This window comes from Serinus canaria, chromosome 3, assembly GCF_022539315.1.
Source record: "Serinus canaria isolate serCan28SL12 chromosome 3, serCan2020, whole genome shotgun sequence".
Lineage (NCBI taxonomy): Eukaryota > Metazoa > Chordata > Aves > Passeriformes > Fringillidae > Serinus > Serinus canaria.
Genome location: NC_066316.1, coordinates 40,993,651 through 41,017,545, shown reverse-complemented (window position 1 = coordinate 41,017,545; position 23,895 = coordinate 40,993,651). Strand labels below are relative to the sequence as shown.

The 23,895-nt window shown below is 35.9% G+C and overlaps 1 protein-coding gene across 1 annotated transcript in view; it reads left to right on the top strand.

Annotated features, from left to right (window-relative positions):
• Positions 1–1,522: 1,522 nt before the first annotated feature.
• The window catches only part of WDR27 (WD repeat domain 27), an 89,151-nt gene continuing 66,778 nt past the window's right edge, over positions 1,523–23,895 (top strand). The window contains exons 1-17 of the mRNA XM_050973060.1: positions 1,523–1,708; positions 2,568–2,709; positions 4,905–5,029; positions 5,497–5,610; positions 6,348–6,399; positions 6,883–6,953; positions 7,857–7,971; positions 9,330–9,462; positions 12,603–12,706; positions 13,152–13,219; positions 14,118–14,251; positions 15,659–15,735; positions 17,240–17,318; positions 17,840–17,911; positions 19,022–19,125; positions 20,255–20,344; positions 23,210–23,331. Coding sequence (XP_050829017.1) covers positions 1,523–1,708; positions 2,568–2,709; positions 4,905–5,029; positions 5,497–5,610; positions 6,348–6,399; positions 6,883–6,953; positions 7,857–7,971; positions 9,330–9,462; positions 12,603–12,706; positions 13,152–13,219; positions 14,118–14,251; positions 15,659–15,735; positions 17,240–17,318; positions 17,840–17,911; positions 19,022–19,125; positions 20,255–20,344; positions 23,210–23,331 — 1,788 coding nt within the window. The remainder of the gene's footprint in view (positions 1,709–2,567; positions 2,710–4,904; positions 5,030–5,496; positions 5,611–6,347; positions 6,400–6,882; positions 6,954–7,856; positions 7,972–9,329; positions 9,463–12,602; positions 12,707–13,151; positions 13,220–14,117; positions 14,252–15,658; positions 15,736–17,239; positions 17,319–17,839; positions 17,912–19,021; positions 19,126–20,254; positions 20,345–23,209; positions 23,332–23,895) is intronic.

Genomic DNA, 23,895 nt, shown 5'->3' with positions numbered 1-23,895 from the left:
GATCCAGTTTATCACTGAGTGCCTCTGAGAAAAGTCTGTCTTTCCTGTATCCTCCAATTATGTAGTTGTAGGCAACAATCAAGTCTCAGCTGTCTCTTCTCCAGACTGAAGAGACCCAGCTCTCTCAGCCTCTCTGTGTACATCATTTTCTCCAGCTCCCTGACCATCTTTCTTGCTCTGTACTAAAACTGCTTCAGTATATCAGGATCTTTCTTGTACCAAAATCCCCAAAACTGGGCACAGCACTGCAGGCATGGCCTTACAAGTGCCAAATAGAGGGGAAGGATCACTCCCACAACTTGCTGGCTACTCTCTATTACTAACACAGCCCAGGATGCAGTTAGCTGCCTCTGCTGCAAGGGCAGCGTGGTGGCTCATATTCAGCTTGTCCAGATGGATGTCTGTCTCCTTTTCTGGGGAGCCCCTTCATCCTTCAGCATTTCATCTTGCATGGAGTTACTCTGTGGGATTCCACTGACTCTTGTTGGACTCCATGAAATTCTCATCAGCCTGTTTCTGACTGCTCCCTCCAATTTGGCATCATCCACAAACTTGGGGAAAATAGAAGGTTTGTTTTGCTTGGTGCCTCACCACCTGCATTGTAAAAAATATGCCCCCTCTGTTCAATCCAAATCAACCCCCTCTTACTTTAATATTTTTGCCCCTTATCCTGACACTACAGATCTTGGTAAAAAGTTTCTTTCCATCTTATATGTTCACTTTATATATTCACAGGGTACTGTAAGGTGCCCCTAGAGCCTTCTCTTTTCCATTCTGAAGAAGTTCCACCTGAATATGAGGAAGAACCGTGCAGGTGACCATCCGCTGGAACAGATTGCCCAGAGAGGTTGTGGAAACTCTCAAGATAAGAATGTGTCTGGATGCAATCCTGTGCCATGTGCTTTAGAATGACTCTGCTTGAGCAAGGAAATTGACCCAAATGATGCACCACGGTCTCTTCCAATCTGACCCATTCTGACTCTGTGATTCTGTGAAGAAGGCAAATCTCTCTTCGTGTCTTTACAGGAGAGGTGTTCACCTCTTCCTTAAGGTCCCGCTCCAATGTCAGTGCTGCCCTGGGATCCCCAGCGCTGGGCGCAGTGCTCCAGCTGGCATCTCACGAGTGGGACACCAGTGGGACACTTCTGGACCTTCTGGCCATGCTGCTTTCTGTGCAGCCCACGACATCGCTGTGGAAAGCCAGGAAGCAGCCCCGGGTGGAGGTCTCCGGTCCCGTTGCCCAGGTGAGGGGACAGCGGCTGCCGCCGCCGGCCCGCCGCGCTCTGCGGGCGACCGAGGGCTGTCCCGCCCGGCCTCCCGTCAGCGGCGGCGCTGCCCTGGTTACGGGCCGGGCCGGGCCAGGCGCGCCGGGGCTGGGGCCGGGGCCGGGGCTCTCCGCCTTCCAGCGGGAGTGAGCTCTGGCGGGGCCGTGAGCCGTGGGCCCCCGCGGGCAGGACGCAGCCGGCGGGGGAAGGCGGCCCCGGCGGTCGGGCTCCGCCGCGGGGCCGCTCACAGCCGCAGGATGGAGCGCTCCGGGGCCGGCTGCTGCGCCTCTGGAGGAAGCCGCCATCCCGACGTTGTCTGCGAGAAACATTTGTTTAAAGGCAAACTGCCGGAGCCGCTCTTTCAGCTGGCGTGCAGACACCATCACTGCGCTTTCCCTGTGAGTCGCAATGGGTTGTGCGTCTGGAACACAGCCACTGCTCAGGTAAAGCTAGAATAGAGCCCTTGGTAGGCTGCTACTTTAAGCTAATTTATAAATAAAATATTTGAGGTTAATGTAGAAGTGTTAGGTTTCACTTCAATGCTGGAAGGGTACTAGCATTTTTATGAACTTTTTTATTCTGATAAGAATAAAATAAGCTGTTGTGGTGGGTTGGCCCTGGCTGGCAGCAAAACCATTACCCAGTCTCCTGCTGACTCCTTCCCAGCAGGGTAGAGCAGAGCATAGGGGTGGAAAAAGTGAGAAGTCACAGGTAGATTCAAAGGTAGTTTAATGAGTGAAGGGAAGAGAGGGAAAAAAGCTGTACCAAGGCACCCCGAACAACCAGACTAATCCCAGCAGAGGCTTTGAGCAACAGCCACCTTAGAGTCCATGTCCCAAGCCCTCAACACCTTCTTGCATGCAATAGCCCCATTCTATTGCTGAGCATAACATCATATAGTAGGGAATATCCCCTTGCCAGTTCAGCAAACGGAGATATTTGTTCCAGCTATGTCCCCTCCCAACCTCTTAAGCATCTTCAGCTTATTATTGGGATGGGGAAACTGAGAAAAAGTGGGAAAAAAGAGAAGGCCTCAATGCTGTGCAAACAGCATTTGGCAACAGCCAAAGCATTGCTGTGTTATCATCACTGTTTTTGTCACAAAATTCAAAGCATTGTGCCATGCAAGCTGCTATGAAAAAAGTTAACTCCATCAGAGCCAAACCAATACAGTTGTATTGTAATTTAGGTGATTTTGGAGCTGTAAATAAAAATTAATAATTGTCCCATTTGTAATTTTATATGATTCATAATCTTTGTTTGAAGTTATTAATTTAACTCTTCTTTATCTACATTTTTCAGCCATTATATTTGTCAGGGCATCATTACTCAATTTCTGCACTGTCATTTGGAAGCAAAATCAATCCACTTCTTGTCTGCTCTGCCTCTCATGAACGTGTGATAGTGTGGAATCTTGATGAATGTACGCAGAAAGTGCAAGAAGGTAGAGTATTGTTTATATAATATATATGTGTCATCTGTATGAACAAAGAAGTGATGCAAAGGCAGCCATTCACCACCAATCACTCAGACCAGTGTCCAGCCACTTTCTGAGCAGCAACAAACTTGAAAGGCCACCCCAACACCTCCTTTTCTCCCTCTGCTCCTTCTATAATAAGACTGTTTTATTTTTGAGAAGCACTCCTCAGACACTCAAATTCAGCAGCAGGAACGGCCATATTAATGCTGTGCTTCTCTCTTGCTCTACTTCGGCGATGCCGAGTTGTAGCGCAGCCCGTCCTGTCATTGTCACAGCCACCGGCACCGGGAGGCGGCGGCCCCGCGGCGATGCTGAGCTGCGTCCGGAGCTGGCCGAGGTGCTGTGCTGTTCGCCTCGAAGCGAGCAGAGAAGACCTGCAGAGGCAGTGACGCTCTGCCACTGCGGAATAAAATGGACAGAAGAAAAATTAATCATAGTAGTACTACATAATTAAACATGCAATGCCAAAGTACTTCCTTTTCTGGCATACTTGTTGAACTAGTGTTTTGTATCCGTTTTTGCGTGTGTGTGTGCGTGAGACCAATGCAAGTATCTGATTTGGGAGAAGAGTGCATGAGTGAAAGAGCATTGTGGTGACATAGCGCACAGAAAATAGGAATTTTAGTGTCCTGACCACCATCTTGGTTTGGAGCCTCAGCCAATGGCATTGAATTCTAGGGAACAGTACTAACCTCTCTGCAAGCTTAAATTCATTTTAAAGTAGAATAATAATGAAAGGAAAAAAAAAAAAAAAAAAAGAAAAAAAAAGCAAGATCCCCAGAGTCATGATTCACTGGATTCCCAGTGGCAGTCTGTCCCCTTTTGGTGACAATATTTAAAGTTGCATGGCATTGTCCCACACTATAAAAAGTTTCCTCCTTGTTATCTATATATAGAGATTTGCTGATGACTTAATGTGAGGGAGTTCTCTTGTACTCTGCTCCAGTTTGAATTTTCAAATCTATATAATATGAAAACTAATGTTGTGAAGAAAAGTTTAACAATATCAGTGCTTTTTATAAATAAAGGTCAGTATTAAATTTTAATCCATGTAAGAGTAACATAGACAATCAAAGGATACTTCAGGAACTGGGAATAAAATGGGACTATGAATTTGGAGGAAATTGGAAGATAGGAATAGAAAGTAGCAGAGAGATAAAGAGTGTGTGTGGTTTTGATACAAAGGCATTCAGCATCCAGATTGTCTGCTGCTTGATTCTTTCATTTTCTCTCCATCTACAGGCTCTTGAACTGTAGAGACTTTGTCTCCACAGACTATCCTCTGCACATTCTTGGCATGTTTTCTCATATTATTTCTTATAAACTGTGTCAAAGTAGTTAAGGAATTCTTTGTGTGACCTTGACCTGTTAATCAATTATGAAAAGACTCCACAGCATCTAATATGAAAGCCTGAAAGCACACCTGTATTTGTGCTTGTATTCTAGGTAATTTGTTCCCTATGAAATCCTATAATTTAATGACATATCCAAAGTATCCTCACATCAGTAAAGGCAGCACTATAAAATAGGGATCAGCAGAAACCAATCTGCTTGAACCAGTGAGATGACCATAATAAAATCATGAAGACAGGATAGAAACATGACCTGTTTTCAGATCTAGTTTTATCTGACTCTGTAATGATATTTAGTGGTGTACTTTCTCTTTCAGCCTTTTCCCACAGAAAAATTAAAAGCAGAGAAGGAAAATCCTCTTTACTTTTTGGCTGAGTGACTGGCATATTCTCCCAGAAGTATTTTTTCAAAGCAGTGTTTTGCTGGGCTTCAGTTAGGATTTCTTACCTCCAAAATGGACGTGGCACTAGTGAGTTCCATAGGCACATCACCCTACTCCAAAAATCCTTTCCTTTGCAATATTCAATGGAAGCAAGAAAGCATGATTTGATGGGAATTATTAATATCATAAGGAGTGACAGACACGTCTAGGCAACAGGACAGATGGAGGAATTCTGATGGTCCATAGTTCTCTGCTTTTTTCCCCAGTACCCTGGTGTATGTAAACAGTGTGTTTTTCTGTACATATTCCTGACAGAAACTGGAACAGCTCTGCGGTTAGTAACTGCTATGCAAAGTTTCTAAGAATCTCACTGCACCAGATTTTTATATTTCATTGAGTCTCATTAACAATATAATTGCTGCAGGGTTTACACCTCGAGGAATTGTTATAGGAACTCTTTTGGGAATGGTGCTTCATATAAGATTTAGTCCAGATGATCAACAAGTGGCCGTATGTGCTGGAAATCAGATCTACATGTTAAGTGCAAAGGTGAGATAGCATTCTTTGTAGCCATGGTACTGGTGTTTCTTTTACTTATTCACTTTCAAATTAAATTATGATACAAAAATGTTAGTAAAATTAAACAAAAACTTTAATTTTGTGTCATAAAAAGTAGGAACTAGAACTTGATAAGGCATCATATATCAGATAGAAGGCTAAGTTTAAAGAGCTGAAATGAAACAGTATCTCAATAACTTAAAAGTAGAAAATATTCTTAGGTCATCTGAAAAACTGTTCCTGTATCATTCAGTCCGAAGAAGCAAAAGTAATGTGCAGTGGCTTTGCCAGCAGGATGGTATACAGAGCTTCAGTTTCAATAAGAGAAATCTTACTGAATTATATTTTAAAAACAAATTTGACAATGTTTAGCAAGATTTATTCATTATTAAAACACTTAATTGTCAATTTTATGTTGAAGTCCATTCTGTTTTTATTTTTGACTTGATTAATCACAGAATGAAGCTGTACTAGCTGAATTGGATGGACACCTGGCTCCGGTGACTGCTGCTGAGTTTTGCACCTGGGAAAAAAGTATGCTCATATCAGTGTCAGAAGACAGAACCTTTAAGGCAAGGAAACTGTAGAAATGAACTTTAAAAAGAATAATTTAGTGAATATGGGAAGTATTCTTATTTATTCCCCTTTAAATATGCTCTGAAGAGTAAGTAAAAAGTATCTTTGACTTTATGGAGATAAGGACATTGTTCTTTGAATAGCTTGGGAAATTATAACAAAAAATAATTACTCTTTTTAAAAAGAACAATGCAGGTTTTGTATATTCAAAACTTTCCACACTGAAGTATTAATTTCAGTGATTATTATCATCTGGCAAATAGAAATAAAATATTGTGATCAGCTTGGCTGTAACTGAAGTGTTTCAGGTATGTTGAGCTGAAGGAAAACATTTCCCTTTGATTCTGCTGATATAAATTTGAATTTTCCCTTTTGGGATTATTGGACTGGGATACTGTGTGCAATGCACCCCTCTCCTCTTTTGTTTTCTTTTTTGTGTATGCCTTTTCATAAATTTAGCTAAAATCACTGAGAGATCAACCTAAGAAAAACTGATACTTCGTGTACCCATATCATGTGAGTTTGCCCTTTTTCACCTGGGATGATTATCAGTTGGACAAAACCCTTTATAAATGGAAACAGGTGCTGAAAAAAAAAATCTTTTCTAAGAACATCCCTTTCAGTGCTTGCATTTCTCTGTTTTCACCATGTGTTGGTTGTTAAAAGTTGTGTTTTCAGTAGATATCTAAGTAGATACCTGTCTTTATATATTTTTAATTTTTTTAATCCAAAGGTGTGGGACTATTCTACCAGCCAGTTAATATATCAGTCAGGAATAATAACAGGTAATTTTGCTATTTTTAAATGTATTTTTGCATAGAAAAAACCTCCTCTCTAAATAATAATCTATGATTATTATAGAAGTTTTGGGTTGGTTTAGTGAAAATAATTCTTGTAGACAAGGTAGCAGTAAACATACTATCCTTTAAAGCCAACAGTAAATAGTTTTTCCTTTAAAGTCTGCTTCCCAGTTTTAGTGTACTTTCATAAACAAATCTCCAAACCATGCCACAGCAGCTTGGGTGACAGGGTGCATGAAACCACTGCAGTAGCAGCACAGATGATGGGCAGTCCAGAGACCTTCAAACAGAAAGCACTCAGCAGCACAAAGGCTGAGGCACACAGAGCTCTGTGCAACCATGAGAACTGCAGTAAGGGCTTTTTTCGCCTGTCTTTATAAAGAAGATTCAGTTTTGAATCATGTATTTCTATTAAATATCTGTTTTTTGTCTACTCTAGAAATGCCTTTATCTTTCTTTTTTGAGCAGCATTTCCTTTGCTAAGTCTGCTAATTGATGAAGAAAACAAACAGATTATCACGGGATGTGCTGAGGGACAGGTAAGAATTGTTCATTAAATTCAGTCTCTATGTCAAGAATCAACTATAATTGATGCTTCTGTGTATAAAAAACATTCACAAGCTGCCTAAGTTTTTTGAATTGTTAAAAGAGTTATTTTAGTAAGCATAATTCAGTGCTTTTAGTGTAAACCATAAATGGTAAATAAGGCCTTTATTACAACACAGAAACTTTTTCCTGAAAACCAGGTAAACTTTTAAGAGCACAATAAATGATTATGTAAGAAGAGCACTCTGAGAGGCTATAAATATATCTGTTTTGAAAGAAAAAAGGTGAAAAATAAGATTCTCCTATTTTGGCCAGAAAAAGAAATGCACAGCAATTAAACGGAAGAGGCTATGATTTCAACATGTGAGAATTCTAATAAAAATGTGGTAAATATGAATATCCATTTCACCACTTCTTTAATGGTAAGAATATATTTACATGATAATTTCCAGATGTTTTTCTTCAGTCTTACTGTTCAATAATTCTGAAGAAAATTAAAGCTTTAAATGTAGTGGTGTCTAAAATGAGAAAGGTATAAATGAAATTAATGACCCACATGACCCAGTGAGCAATTACATGCATGTTAGCTGTGATTTTTAATGGTGGGAAGTAGTCTATAAGGAGCCTTTTTCAAAACACATAAACATGTGGGAATTTGATGCACAGCTCAAACTAATCATTGCTGCTTTTGCTGCTTTTGAATTTATTATCTTTGATTATCTTTAACAATCTTAGGGATACATTTAATTGGAATTCTTGTCCATGGTGAGATGCCATATACAAAAGTTCACTAATTACATCTGTGGTTTTAAATATTGGATCTTTAGTTTGTATTCATGTAAGCTTTATCTTTAGTGTCAAAAGGTGATTGCAATTGCTTTTTCTTTTTCTTGCAGCTTTGGATCTTCAGTTTAATCAGTGATCATAATTACCGTTGTGTAGCACATATCGACCTAAAGAAAGAGCAAGAGAAATTCTGTAATAAATTGTGGAAATCTGGCAAAGAGATAGGTAGCACAATGCTCCTAGAATGCTCTTTATGGTATAGTCTTGCTGTTACTGGCTACTGAGTGTGTGCTTTTTTTACCATGATGATTTATTGTAAGTGGTAGACTTATGAGTCTTAGACTGTGGCATGGAATTCTTACTGAAGCTGATATGTAGTTGGGTATTGTACCTAGAAGGAATAATGCATGTATGTATGTAATAAATTCCTGGCCAGTGCATTTGTTCATGAAACATTGCATCATGTGCACTATTAAGTATTTCTTTTAATTGAATTCATTGTCCAAGGCCTCAGTGAGAACAGAATCAGTGCCTAAAAATTAATCCCTTGTCAAAACAGAGTACTGTTTCTCAGTTACCTTTACCTTTGAAGTTCCTATGATTCTCTTTTTGCTTTTTCTTTTTTTTTTTTTTTTAATCTATGTCAGTGCCTTCATAATTTGATATTTCTCTGGCTGTGATATTTCTAGTGGTGTAACATGGAGTACATAAAAGTCTATGAAGACTGTCCTGGTAACCCCAGCAGGGTGATTCCCTGGTATCAGACTGGTTTGATCATTCCCTTGCTGTGCCTAGGGATGGCCATGAGTAGGTGACAGTCTTGGTACAATGAGAGATCACCTCTCCCTGGTGAGGTGCAGACTCCTTTCCCCTCAGCACTGCTGTGGCTTTCCTAGGGAAAAGGAAATCTGGTTTTCCTTACTTGGTCTTCTGGATCAATGACTGTTGTATTCTTATCTGCTTAGTGGTCCAGCTTCCTGAAGTCCTAATAATCCTGAAGTCCTACCCTAATGAGAAAGACTGCTACATTTCTTGTTATTATTTTAAATCTATGGACCTAACTTTTATGTTTGAAAGAGAGTGATGTAGTATCTGTATCTAATGCTGAATTTGATGCTGGTAGTTTCTGAGTGTGAATTATACATGCAGAATGGATTGAAGACTTCTTGGGAACAGGGAACTGAGGTGGATTTTCATCTTGCTTTTGGATTATGTTGTAACTTTAGTCTAAAGACAATTTTTAGGCTAAGTGGAAACGTACTCAGCATATTTAGGATTGTTGCAGCATATTTAAGGATTGTTGGAATATGACTTTCAGTGTCACTTCTTGAGATGAAAACACCTAAAATCTGCAAACTCATTTTCAGTTCATTAGTAGGATCTTTGGATTTTGTCTCTAGGTATGTGAAAAAACCTCACATAATAATGACGAAAACTGGCTCTTAGGAACTATCCATATTTTGAAATAGAAGTTTCTTGAGTGTGGTCTTAGTTTTTCATGACTACTACAAATTCTTTCTTGAATCCTCTCTGTTTCCCTTTTTTCATAGTATTTTGATAGCTGGTATTGTTGACTTTCTTAGGTGAAGGGCAAAATAGTTCCAAGCTTTGCAAAACAGACACCACGAGACCAGAAGGATCAGTGGAAACATCATTGCCTATCCTCTTAATTGAGCATTGTGACTTTTTTGTGTGTTTCCATCATGAAGAAAACATGTAAGTCCTTTGAAATATCACCTAGTATTTGAGTCAAATTTATTTCTTGGAGTTCTTATTGGTTCTTGGATTATTTTCACTGCAGATTTGTATTTTTGTGTTTCCATCATGAAGAAAACATGTAAGTCCTTTGAAATATCACCTAGTATTTGAGTCAAATTTATTTCTTGGAGTTCTTATTGGTTCTTGGATTATTTTCACTGCAGATTTGTATTTTATGAAAAATGCAATAGGAAAATCAAATAACATTTTTAGTGATCTTCAAGTTTTAGTGGCCTACTCTTAGGATGATAATGTGCACAAGCAGATACAAAGTTAAAACTGGGTTTTATTCTGAAAAATAATTCTATAAAAATGTCATTGAGAATATCCATGTAACATCTATTGATACCAGCTGATCAGGGAAGATGAGTTAAAAAGAAATTAATAAATCAAAATTTTTTTGAGTTTGCTTTCCTAAAGAAATATCTGATGCAGCCACTGTGTGACTGTCAGTATGTCTTCCAAGTTTGAATAATATTTGAACTACATAACCTGCTCCACTCAAACTTCTGTCAGAGAGACGGATGTTTCAGAATATGATGTTTTTACTCATTCCCATGGAATTGGTTAGCCAGGTAGAACTAATTCTTACATTCAATTTCTTTTCTGAAGAGAAGTTTAACCATATTATCAGGCACCTTGAGATCTGTTCAGGACACTCCCACAAGATCTGTCTCAAAACACAACCTGTTTATGTTGTAATTTGTGATTGTCACCTGTATAAATTTCTCAGCCACACCATGTTTTAGAAAACTCTTGTCCTAACCTTTGCTCTGTGGTTGATTATTCAGATGGAACTGATTAATCTCTTGTTAGATTTATAAATAACTTTTGATGAACAAAGAAGAAAAGTATCCAGCAGTACTGGACAATTTTGGTTGTCTTTACGTTAATTTAAGTAATTATTGACAGTTATTTTCATGATGTCTGCATATTTAGAAGTACCACCATTGATAGAAGGGCAGTAGTGATATTTAAGATGCACTAAAATATCAGCCATATTTTAGTGCAGTGACAGCACTTGAAGATCAGATGATGAATTATTACAGTCTGTCTTATTGCTTGTATAATACCACTCTCAAAGCATCAAAGCTTTGCCTTCATCACAGTTGTAAGTTTGATTTGAACAACAGCACGTCTTTAAAGATGGCAAGTTTTCTGGCAATAAAGAATCCACCATGTCCCTAGTGAAGGTGTTCCAGGAACTGACTCATTCAATTCTGCTTCTAGTCTGAATTGCTCCCTTTTCATATACAGGATTTTAGTATGTTTTTCACTCTGATAATCCAGTACCAGCCACTCTCCTGTCTCTCCTTGGACAGAAAATTACAGCTCATGAACAAGTTACCTCTGCCCTTCTGGATAAAATAGATTGTACCTTGTGGAAGTCTGTTTTGTGTAACATTTTTAACATTTGCCTTTGGAAATTTCTGAAACTCAATCTCATTTATTTTTCAATCCCCTTTTGGGACATGGTTGCCTGAAATGGATCCACAGTAATAGATTATCTGAAATAATTTTCTGGATTGAGATAACATCTCTTTTCCATTCCCACCTGTTACTGCTACACAATGTAAATCTAAGGTCTATTTGTTCTTTCAGATATCACAGTTGAAGGTTTTGTTCTGCTTATAAACAACCATGGCCATTAAATTCTTACTATTAATTAAGTTCCATTGTATTTTGGGTTGAGAGGTTTGTGTTTATAAAAATTCTTTTTTGTTTATTTTTTAAAAAGAGTGTGTTGGTTTTAGAAGGTGCTTCAGATTTGTCTGAACAATTGAGCAATCCCTGATGCACTGCTTTTCCTGCCTGCAATGAAAAGCAACAATGAAACATTTTTGGAACACTAATGTCCAGAATTAGGCATCTCCCACTTTCCTAACCTTTTTGACACTGAACAATCTCATCACAATGGATTCTATTATTTTAAAGTTGGAGTGAGTTAAGCTTCCTGGATATATTACTTTGTAGTGTTCATAATAACTTGATGGTGACACTTTGTACATAATTCAAAGAATTTACAAAATAAATCAGTCTGTTACTGCTGTAATGAAAGTAGTGCAAACCACAAATAAATTTATTCATATCATGTAAAAGTATCATAAACCAGAAATGAAACTGTCTATTCCAGCCTGCTTCTTAGGAGATTTTACTGTATAGATTTACTGTATACATTTAGTATTTTTTTTTAAATAAAATTACAGCTTCATATTTTTTCCATATCCTTACTTCAACTCTTGTGGTCTGATTTTAAATCAAACTAATAAGTCTACTGACTCCTATTTGAAAAAATTATTAAAATTTTGATGCCAATTTTTGTTTATTGTGACATTAAAAATTTTTTTGTTTTTTTTTTTTTTTTTTGAGAATGACAACTGTTATTTTGTTATAATTTTATCTTACACTTGATAATATATTTCTTCTGTGAGGCTGCTAACTGAAATTAACAAATCCCTTGGTTTACTCTGTGGTGCTTGCAGAAGCTGGATTTCATTACCCAGATGCAATAGTGTTGCCACTAAGCACCGGCTGAGACAGACATTCCAGACTTGCCTGAGTTTTTTTCCCCTTCAGTTTGTGCTGCCTTTTTTCTTGTACTTTAATTATGTAAAAACATACAGTGAATTTCCCTGTGTTTTGGGTGTTCCTATAAGAGAGGTTAAAGTAAACTATGAGTGGATTTGTCTCTTGGTTTGAATTTTCTTTTTGTGTATGCAATGCTTTCACAGCATCTCCCAACTCTTACAAACCACAGTAAACGTCTGAAGTTTCTTCTTTTTTTTGAAGAAAAGTATTTCCTGTGCAGTTTTGGATGTGCCAAGAAGCACTGACATGAATCAAGGATTGTGTTCTGCTCAAGGATTGTGAAAACTGCTCTCCAGTTTTCAAAACTTCACCAATTTTGCTTGAAACTTTGAGACACAAATTGGGGGAAAAAAAAGCTTTAAATTTAGTGTGTTTTTTCTATGTGCGCTTTATTATTGCTGAACAGGGACTGGGCAATGAGAATTAAAAAACCTGATTTTGTTTGTTTTATGGTAGTAAGAAAAGTTTCTTTATCCTACTCAGAGATATTTTTCTCCTTGTTTTAATAGATATTCTTCCCAGAATACTAGATATTTTTGGATTGGAACCTCTACTGGCTTGTTAATAATTAATTTGGCAAACTTTGAGTTAGAAGCTCTTTTATCTTACAAAGGTATGTTTAAAAGATACATGATTACATGGTAATGTGATTGCTTTTGTTATCTGACATAAATAATGTAAGAATTAGGTTGTGAAATAGCAGAATACAATAGAAACCAAATGTTTTTTAAAAATGTTTTTTTCCTAATAGTTTTTGTATGTTTTCCTGGCCCTGGTGGCTTTTCTCAGAAGACACATTGGTGCTAGATCTGTGTAGTTGGTAGCCATGAATTTTTATTCAATTTTGCAGTTCATAAGTGTTAAATACAAGTGTTAAATACAAGTAATTCTACTCCATTATAATTTGAGGGTAAAATAGAAGTATATACTCTGAAGACAATGGATTAGGGTCATGTCAAATTAGTATGAGTGATTTTTTTGTGTGTGTCTTAGAGATAGGGTTTTTTCTTGTGAAATGCAGGTATTATTTTATAGCACTTTTGATCTTCTTGGTAAAGATTACAGTGACCTCAGCATTCGGATTGCCAGATCATGTGCATTAACAAGGAAGGCAGCTAATGGAAAGGTGAGTATACAGTAAATGTTGCTTTAATAAATATTAACAGTTACAGTTATTTTCAATAAATAGTTACACATTTTTCTAACAGGTGTGTTATTTAATATGATTTGCACAGTAATTTCTTTGAAGAGGGTTGATTCTTCATTATGGAATCTGCTATTTTGAAGCTATCATGGGTTATATGCAGTCTAAAGTGATTAATGAGGACAAGGTGAATTTTTACAGTGTTCAGGGTGTACCCTGAATGTGAAGAATCACCACTGAAGAAGCAGAGGAAATCTTCTAAGGGGAAAAAACATATAAACATTGTTATAACTTGTTTCTAAAAAAAAAATTAGGATATGCTACTTCTGAATCCTTCTAAAGGAGCTGTCAAAAGTATTTGGGTTGAGAGAAAATTACTGCTGAAAGTCACTAAAAGTGATTTCAAGAAAATTGAAGGCATTCTTATCTGTATACTCCATTTTTGATATTGCAGTTTTCCTACAGATGTAAGCTCAATCTAGGCTACGTATTTAACATAGAAGTCTTCTGCTTTAGAAGAGGATTTTGTTTAAAGTAAGCTCTTAGCACGTTCTTATCATGTTGAAGCCAATCTTTCTTCCATGTGTACTTCTTCTCACAACTCTTACTGCAGAATTGTCTCCAGTGTAGGTGGTGTTGGAATTTCTATCACTGTTACATATGTAAGTTTGTTAAAACACATTTAAGCAGCATAGGCATATTTTTGAAGGATAGCTTTAAGCACTCTACCACTTAATGCTATTCATGACTAAACCCATGGATATTTTTGATTAATTTTTATAAATTTAAGAAATTGATTTTATTTTTCATTATAAATGTATTATGTTTGGAACTTAAATTATTAAGGAAATGGAGTGTTAATTTACAGTGATTGCTGCAGGTTTTATGCTTGATTGCCTCGATGTTTGAAGATATGATTGCTGTGTTGGAAGTTAACCTTGCTGCATTGATGAGAACTCAGCACAGTGATTTTTTCCCATGTGGAAATGAGAAAAATCTATCCGTTATTGCCAGGTAGAGAATTATTAAATGTTTTCTCTCCATGTTGGATGATGGATTTGTTTATCTGGCACTACAGTGTGTCACATGGTTTTCTGCAGCGCTGCTTGTTGACATGGTTTGATTTTACTTCTTTTCTTATCCTGCTTTACTTGTATTGAGAGGGAGAAATCACAGAATCACAGAATGGTTGAGTTTGGAAGGCATCTCTTCGGGTCATCTTGTCCAACCACCCCACTCAAGCAGAGCCAGTTGGAGTCATTTGCCCATCACAATGTCCAAACAGCTTTAGAATATGTCAATGGGGGGAGTTGCCACAACCTTTCTTGGCAGCCTGTGCCAGTGCTCAGTCACCTTCACAGTAAATAAATGTTTCCTAGCGATCAGAGAGAACCTCCCGTGTTTCATTTTTTTGTGTATTGCCTCTTGTCCTGCTGCTGGATTTGGGGTACAGAGCCTGGCTCTAGAGTCTGTTTTACAGCCTGTACTGCATGGGCTTGTTCCTCCTGTGCTGCAGGACTTTGCTTTTCACATTGTTGAGCTCCACAAGGTTGCTGTCAGCCCATTTATACAGACAAGAAATGTCTCCCTTGATTACAGCACAACCTTCTCTTTAAGACACTCCTCTCAGCTTTGAGTCATCAGCAAACGTGGTGAGAGTCACTCTGCTCTCTTATCCAGATTATTAATGCAGATGCTCAATGGAATTATTATACCCATGGAATCATATGGAATGGAGTTATAGCCTCTGGGTTACTCCACTAGTTACTGCTTTCCAACTAGACATTGATCATCACAGTCTGGGCCTGGTTGTTCATCTGGTTTTCAATCCAGCTCAGTGTGTTCTCCTCCAGACCACAGTTCATCAGCTTTTCTGTGAGGTTCTTATGGGAGACAATGTGGAAAATCTTACTGAAGTCAAAGTCGACAATATCCTCATCTGCTCTCCCCCCACCTGCCAAGCCACTCATTTTATCACAGAAGTTTATCAAACTGATCAAGCATGACTTCCCCTTGGTTAATCCCTGCTGGTTATTACTTTCTTGTCCTTAATGTCCCTAGAAATGATTTATGAGAAAATGCTGTCATTTTGAAGATGAAAAAAACCCTGAAATATACACTGAAATGCACATTTCAGTGCTTAAAATAAAATCTGCAATTAATATTCACAAAACTGGAATCCAGCACGTAAAAGCAATGGTCTGTGAATTGAGTCAGGGCCAAGACTTGTCTGTGCTGCTGGGTTTCTGAGATGTTAGCTGATCCACTGTGCCAAACTTGTTTTTGTTAAAATCTCATTGCTGTTGCACGTGTACACACACACGTGCAGGCAAATAACTAAAAAGGAGTTTTGGCACCTTTTTCTAATCTGACATTTTTGTTCATTGCATTGATCAATTTTTTTTGTGCATCATTTTAAAGGGGTACTTTATTGGCAAATTCTCCATTGTGTAAAGGTTTAAAGAAGAGCATGAAAGAACCTTCCAGTAAAACACTTGGTAAGTATAAACCAATTCTGAAATTAATTAATAAAGTTATATTTTTAATAACAGTAGCTGACTTCCAGCTGGCCTAATACAATCAGTAAATTAATTTTTATTTTAAATATATATTGCATTATATTTTTACTTCAGTAGGAAGAATTTTAGACTTCTGTTAAAATTTCAAATTGTACACAAGTAATTATTAAAAGTTAAAATTTTAGTTCTAAGCATTTTTCTCTTTTCAAAAACCATTGTCTGATAATATTCTGTGAATTTTAAAAGTGTTAGAGTGTCAAAGGTTTACATTTTTGTAAGACGTTCTTTTTCCATAGCATGCAACAATTTTTTTCTGTATAATTTGTCATTTCTTACTTAACTTTAGTTATGAAATATACCAAACAGATGTTTTGCTATATTTTGTTATTCTGAATAATCTTCTGCCAATACTGGATGTTTAGGAAGTTAATTTTTGTCTCAATATTCTACCGCTTAAAAAAAGGGATCTGACGTCCAGTTGCCATTGATGAACTTGTAACTTTTTTTTTTGTGAACAACAATAAAGCTCAAAAAATATCAAAAAAAAGTGTTTTCATCCTTACCATTTGCATGTATTGTGCCTGTTAGAATGTCAAAGGTTATATCTCTAAGGTTTTCTGGTATTTTCAGAATGCATCTACAGAGTGTTATCTAGAATTCCAGGCTGCCTTGGACAGCCAGCATTGACAGTTGTGCTGCCTTTGTTGACATCTCATGATCAGATAGAAAAGTGCTGTAATAAAATTCTTTGGTCTCTTAAGGTGTGTGGTACTGGGGGCTTCTAAGGAAGGGCCTTTTTTGTGCCTCATTGCTGCATTAAGATAAAGGATAGTTAGTGGCATTTGATGGGACTTCTACCCTCACATAGGTAAATGTGTCCCAATGTATCTGGGTTTTTTCCTTTGAATATCAACAAAATTTCCCCCATTACAACATTTATTTGTTTAGTTTGTTTCTATTGGTATTAAATACTCAGTTTGGAGGTGAGGGGTGCCCACTGGGCTTCCTAGTACAGCACTGGGCATGTAGACATTACCCATCACCTGAGCTGTGTAGGAACACAAATACTTATAGGTACCCACCAGTCAGCTGGTTAAGGATCTTTAGATCCATTCCTTATTCCAAATATAGGCTGTGAATGCATTATAGCTAATGCATACAAAGTCGAAGCAGAGGCAGTTAGAAGACACATTTTCTAACTGAAATGAATGGTGAAAAAAGTGATTCAGAACAGTATTCTTGCAACCTCAAAGTTTGAAGAAGTTCCTACTTATTCATGTAATTGGAATTGGGTTGTTGTACAATGTAACAGTTCATTTATCTCTCCTTTTCTCAGTAACCATTATTTTAGGGTGATTGGTCATTTATGTGTTTTGTAACATAAGGAAACATCAAGTATTTATATTGTGCAAAACTATCTACTTTCACTGTAAAAGTATAATGTTAAAAAATTTTTAAGGTAAATTAAATTATTTTCCTACAGGAGTGAAGAACACAGTGAAGGATAAACCATTGGTTTTCCATAGTAAAATTAAGTCATCAGGATATACAGCAGCACCACGGTCAGTTGAAATATTACTACTTTCCCTGTCTTATTGGTGGGTGATACTTTTTCACATAACTATGTAGTCTCATGATTGTGAAATTAATCACCCATGAAAAATAGCTATGATGCTATCAAACAAAAGAATTTAAAAAACATATTGTAAACCAAAATCTTCACAGCTTCTGGTCCTTGTCCAGCTTCCTTTTGAAATCCATATTTGGCATCCTGATTCTTTCATCTGACTAGACTCTTGTTTTTTCAGCTTGCAGAAAGTATTGTTTGAGAACTTTATTTGTATGAATTTTGACCTTCAGAATGTGCTATTCAACAAAAAACTCACAGAAATCAATGTTCAAACTCAGGCATTAGAATATTTGACACTTATATTGTCATCAAAGTCTACATTCTCTTATCTATTGACGTTACCCACAGACATGAATAGTAAGAAGGAAATAGGATTGCTTTTGTTTGAAAAAGCTGTTTCTCCCATGCAAGGTTTAGTATTTCATATGAAAGTGTATGTTTTGTCTCTCATAGAATGGCCATGTTTGCTCCAAATGCTAACCTGAAAAAAAAAGAGGCATCAAAGTGGAAGACCAGTTGTAAATGGTAGGTCATCTAATGACTGTTAAAAGAGGGACAAATTAAACCAAATTAAACAAATTTAAAACGCTTCTGTCATTTTTAGTGAGGGTTGCAACTAGAACTAAGGCTTGGTAATTTTGATATAAAATTTATCACTTCAGCAAGTGATTTAGTTTAGCAGACTGTGAATTAGACTTGAGTGCTTCATATAAAAGAAAATATGCATATCTGTTTTCTTGGATTTGTGTTGGTAGGAAGAACAGGTGCTAAATATGGTTGGAAGCTAAGTCCCAACATGTTCTTAAGCTGCAGTTCTAGTCCAATAAATAACTGAATGTGGCACCAGGAGAAGTGATTTCAGATCATGTCCCTCATTTGCCCCTAAAATCTTGTTACCTAAAGTCAATGCAAACTTACTCCAATGGATTTAAACAGAGAATATGTAATAATACAAACTGACCAGTAGAATTTTTATCACTGGTCACAAAGAGCAAATGTTTTTCTAAAGCTGGGATTTTCATGTTAATTGAGGAATGAAATGTTCAATATTGCACACATTTTTTTTATTTACTATTATATAGTCTTTGCTTTAATACAAACCTGAAGGTAAAGAGTGATTGATGCCATAATTTTTCTCATTTAAAAAGAGCTGTAAAGTTTTAAGAAACCCACTTAATAGCTCAAGACTAAGTTTTTGTAAACATTGCACACATAGGAAGTCTTTAAGTGAATACTTCAGATAATTTCAACTTTGGTTTAGCACTGTTTTACATAGGTTAAGCTACTTAGTATTTTAAATTTTGTGTGGGTTTTTATTCAAATTGCTTTTTTTAAAGTTAATATTGCATTTTGCTGCAAGGTCTTTGTAAACAAGGTAGAGTTTACATTCTTTAAATACTTTTGTAACTTAAGAAATTATTTTTTATGCTAATTCTTGATCTTGTGAATTCACAACTCTTACTGGTAGGAGTAGCTTAAATATAACAATTTAAAATTAATCTGGCTCTCACATTGGATTTGACATATTTTTTCCAGCAAATATTTATATAAAGATGTTTATAATAATTTCAAAGGCACATTTATTTAATAACTGAAATGAAGATGTAATTGTTTCTTTTTTTTCCTTTTTTGAAGTAAAAATAAAGAGTATCCATTGGAAAGTTATCCTCCAATCAAATATGAGAAAGAGATATCTGTTACTTGTAAACCAACCTCAATTTTTTGTGTTCAATATTCTGGTAAGTACAGGCTTTATAAAAAGTGCAGCCGTGTCAGTGTGCAGAACGAAATCTGAAATTTGTGTAGCATAGCTTCTAAAGATTGGGGATTTAGTGTGGATAAATTCAAAGAAAACTTTCTGGCAACACCACATCAAATTATGTTTGATCATAATTTTTTATCTTGCAAAACCATGCAAACCATTGCTACATATGCAACAGGATTCCATTTCTGATTTTGTGTCTTGTTTTCTTTTGAATTTATTCTTTGACTTTCCCACTACTACTTGAAAATTAAGAGTTCTTTCACTAAGGAATTTATTTTCTATCACATTTACTTAGTTTCATTAGGGTGTATTAGATACTGAAGTTCTGTTTCAAAATACTCATATTTCTCATATAACTATTATTCAATTAATGTAAATTGAAATATTAAAAAAGGAATTCTCCTGTGTGATCCAAAGAGGAATTTTTCCTAACTGCTTTGGATAAATGACTCTTGCAGTAGGTTTAGTCAGTTCCAATGTAAATATGATTAAGCAGAAAGCACTTCCTAGATTAGCAATCCAGCATTCTACCACATATATAATTATGTCAATGTACACCCTGCAAGGCAAAATATTTTCAAAATATTTAAAAACTTAAATATATGTAAGTGTTTTGAGGACAAGAACAACTTTCATCCTCAGGAAATAAAAGCAATTAGATGCAATCAGTAACTTTGCTAAAATATATTCCAGCCATCTCTGTTCCAGAGAGAGTTTTGCTAGTACGTTTTAAGTATAAATCTTCTTTTAGTTTGAGGAAGAAACATCTTTCTCTCTTTTTCTCTTTGTCTCTCCCACACCCATGCATGCACACACAGGCTTAAATAACCCCAGTTTAGCAAAAATTTCAGATTTTTTTCTGAGTTAAAAAATTTCGTTATTTAGAGAATATGTCAGGACAAGAAATGAATTTGCCTACAAAATCCTACCAAATTCTGCAACACTAATTTGTGATGTTCATAAAAATTAGTGTTAAACATATGAAATGAATATCTGGGTTTTGTTTTGTTGTAGTGACATACATGATTTTTATGATTAAAAGAGGCAGCATATTAGCTGCTTTTTGCTTTCAGATGTAAATCATTAAATACTCTTCTTTGTAGGGGATGGAGAGCTGCTGGCTTGTGGCCAGGCTGACAAAACTGTGCTGATATTCAATTCCAATCTCACTGATGTGCATAATGTTTTTTCAGGTAAATTTATGAATTATATTATAAAAGATGTCAGTTGAGTTGATGGTTGACTTTGATCTAAAATGGCATGGATTCCACTTACATCACCCTGATAGCAAGAGAGAGGAAATACTGATGGTTCAAGATGTAAAATTTATTTCTCTGATTGCTTAATTTTGTCTTAGAATTAAAGTGACTACCAGGTGTTCCCATTTCTCAATTTTTTGTGGGGTAAAAAGCAATCTATGATGATATATACTTAAATCTTCATAATGATGTATAATATGTAAAACAATGATAAAAGAGAAAAAAATAAAGGCAATATATTGCAATAATAATGTGTGTGTATATTGTAGCAGTATGTTCTGATATCTTATTAGCTAAAAATTGACTGTGATGACTTGGAAAAAGATGTATTTGCTTTGCAACTCCAGACTTCTGGAGAGTAACCATTTAAACAAAGAGGGACTATTCCTAAGAAGAAATCCAAAACTACAGAAGTGTATGCATGTGTAAACATGTATGCTTTTAAAGGAGTCTTCAACACCAGATTATGTCTAAATTTCTACAGGAACAAGCTATTAAATTTTTAATACCTGTAAATGGTATGACTTTAAATCTGTCCTGCTACGTGAATTTTATCTGAAAGCTCATATTGGAAAATAAATGTTTTTTACTATTTGACCTAAACAAGTATTAAAACCAGATTTCTTAAAGATAATTTAGAGAATTATTTCTCAGTAAATAACTCTGAAAACTGATTTGTGGAAACAGTTTTTCTTTTTGAGTAAGTTTCTTTATATTTAGTGTAAGAAGTGACATTAAGGAGGCAACATTACTGACATTATCCTTCTTGTGTGAGGAAATTGATGAAAATATGCCTTGTGGACAGAGTCTTTTTTCCTACATTAGCAAGTTCTTAAGTTTTTCACTGACTTACTTCATTGATGCCTTTAATCCTTTATGTCTTTTTTTTTTTTTTTTAATAATGCACAACTCTGAAAAGCTCTGTAAACCACATTCTAACATGTATGCAGTTCTTTCCAAAAGCAACATAAATGTTGAACTGCCAAGTAAAGTAATGCATGGGATTAGGAACCACAAACCATTGTTTGTTTCATTCACGTTGTTTTTCTGTGTTGTTCAGGTTACCGTGCAGTCCCCTGTTTACTTTCTGCTTTTGATGTTCTTGTTTTAGTACTGTCATAACATATGTGATAACCATGATGCATTATTCTTACTTAGAGCTGCAATCAATGGCAATGTAAAATTTTCTTTTTATCAAGAATGAAAATTGTATCTATTCTACTAAAAAATTTCATTTTCAAGGCAGTATTAACATCTGAATATTGCTGCCTATCAAAAGTCATGGCAAGGCAGCATCAGAGGAATGGTATAACAGCAGTTTTGCTGTTAGCCTAATTTATTCAGTCTTGTTCCCTGAAGGGTTCAGTTACAGTTTTAAGTGGTTCTGCATTCTTCTTCAGGTGTCTGTGTCCTGTAGTGAAGTGCAGCTGTAAAGAGTTACAACCAACATGGCCTTTCTGAAGAAGTCTTTTTACAAAACCAGCTGCTATTCTTCTCAATGTGCTCCAGGGCTGGGGAACCCTGAGTAATGCCTGTTTTGAATTTTACTGGGCTCTTTCAAGCCAGCTGGCATCTTCTTCATTGTGCTTTGGGACTGTGGGGCCTGGAGAGCAGAGATTCTTAGGCTTTTTGCGTGGCTCTTCCAATTTTCCAAACCTCACATTTTCCTAAAGTTTCTCAGGTTCCTTACTACTTTGGAAAAATGTTTTGTATATTCTGTTGTGGTTTTCTTTTCTTTTTTTTTTTTTGCTTTTTTGTTTGTTTGATTGGTTTTGTGTGTTTTTTTTCTTTAATGCAGATTATTCAAGGCTTCCAAATATTTTTAGAAAATCAAAGCCTTTTAACAAATCTTTCTGTTGTGAACAAAATAAGAATAATACTTACATCTGTATTTGTGCAGTACCTGTGCAGTATTCTGGTGAAAACTCTACAGCTGTTTGGTAACTGGGAATTAAAATATATAATTTATAAGACTTTTTGTAGACATATGTATACAGAATGAAATATCTCAATTGCTGTGATATATTTAATAGCCTTCCTGTAATTTCAAGGAAAATATTTTTTAATATAAAATTTACGTTGAGTAAAGATAAAATGTGCACAAGAGGGCAGCATAAGAACTTGGAATGTTTTAAGGCTAGATGAAATTCATCAGACTTCATCTGACAAATTGCAATAACATGCATCAAAGTCTGTAAAACTTGATTGACATGTTCTTTTTTGATCTTTTTAATCAGCTTCAACATAATGTTGGATCAAATTAATAATTTTAGCTTTTGACTATTGTTTCTGGCTTTTAAAGTTCTTTCTTTGTAACTTTACAATCTTGTTTTTAACAAGCCATTGAAGTGGCATGCTCATTTTATTTATATGCCAAAAATAGCTAGCTCAGTAATAAAAGGTTAATAAAAAAACCCCAAACTATTTCAACTGTTTTTTATGTCTTAAGGGGTTTCCAGACCAGGTTTAATATAAAATTTCATTATAATATAATACTCAGATTTTTTTTCCAATACTGAATCTTTGCTGAAATTTAATTTCAAGGATATTTCTTGAAAGTGCTCTCCCAATAACTTTGAAAAATTAGAGTTGGAATTATCTTTGTCTGTTGATTAATGAGAGATATTTTCCTGTGTTTTTTGGTGGAAGAAAATTTCAATAACTGGTTTACTGTTGCCAGTTTTAACCCAACCATTTGAAAACTGTGCTTAGAATGTATTTAAATGTGTATAATTATATTAAAACAATACAAGTAACTCTCGAGAAATTTATTAATGCAAGACATTATTACTTTATTAGGTCATGATGGTGCAGTTAACTCTGTTGGCTGGAGTCATGACAGGAAGTGGTTAGTTTCTGCATCAGAAGACAGAACTTTAAGGGTCTGGTCAGTCTGCAATAAGGAACCTGCCCTAATTCTGGTAACTGGAAACTTCCATTCATTTGGACACAGAGAACACTGTTTTGCACTTTCATCTATTTCTGTTTTAAAAGCTTTGTAGAAAGAACCAATTTCTAGAGCTACTGAGTGGTGACTCCCACTCCCATATAATGATCTGGGTGATCTCCATTGACTCCAAATTAGGTTTTTCTCATGATAATTTAGGAAAAGAAAAAATCAACCTTGTTAAAAAAAAATCCTAGTGGACATGTCTGGAAGTCTGGGTTTTATTGTCTGATCTGTTTGTAGTATTTTTATTGGCTCAGCTTTGCTTGACTTTAGTCCATTCCCTAATTCAAAAAGAAGTTCAGAGTATGAAGCTAGATTGTATTAGATTCAATTGACTACAGATATACTGCCAGCTAATTTAAGCAGAATGAAATATTTTTTTTGAAAGTAATATATGTCAAAAATAGGAAGGGCCACTATGTAGAGTTTAACCTCCTGGCCCATGATCAGGATGAGAAGGAGATTCTGCCTTAACATGAGGAATCTCAGACAAAAAATATTTATGTTTGAATCCATTCTTAACAAATTCCATTAT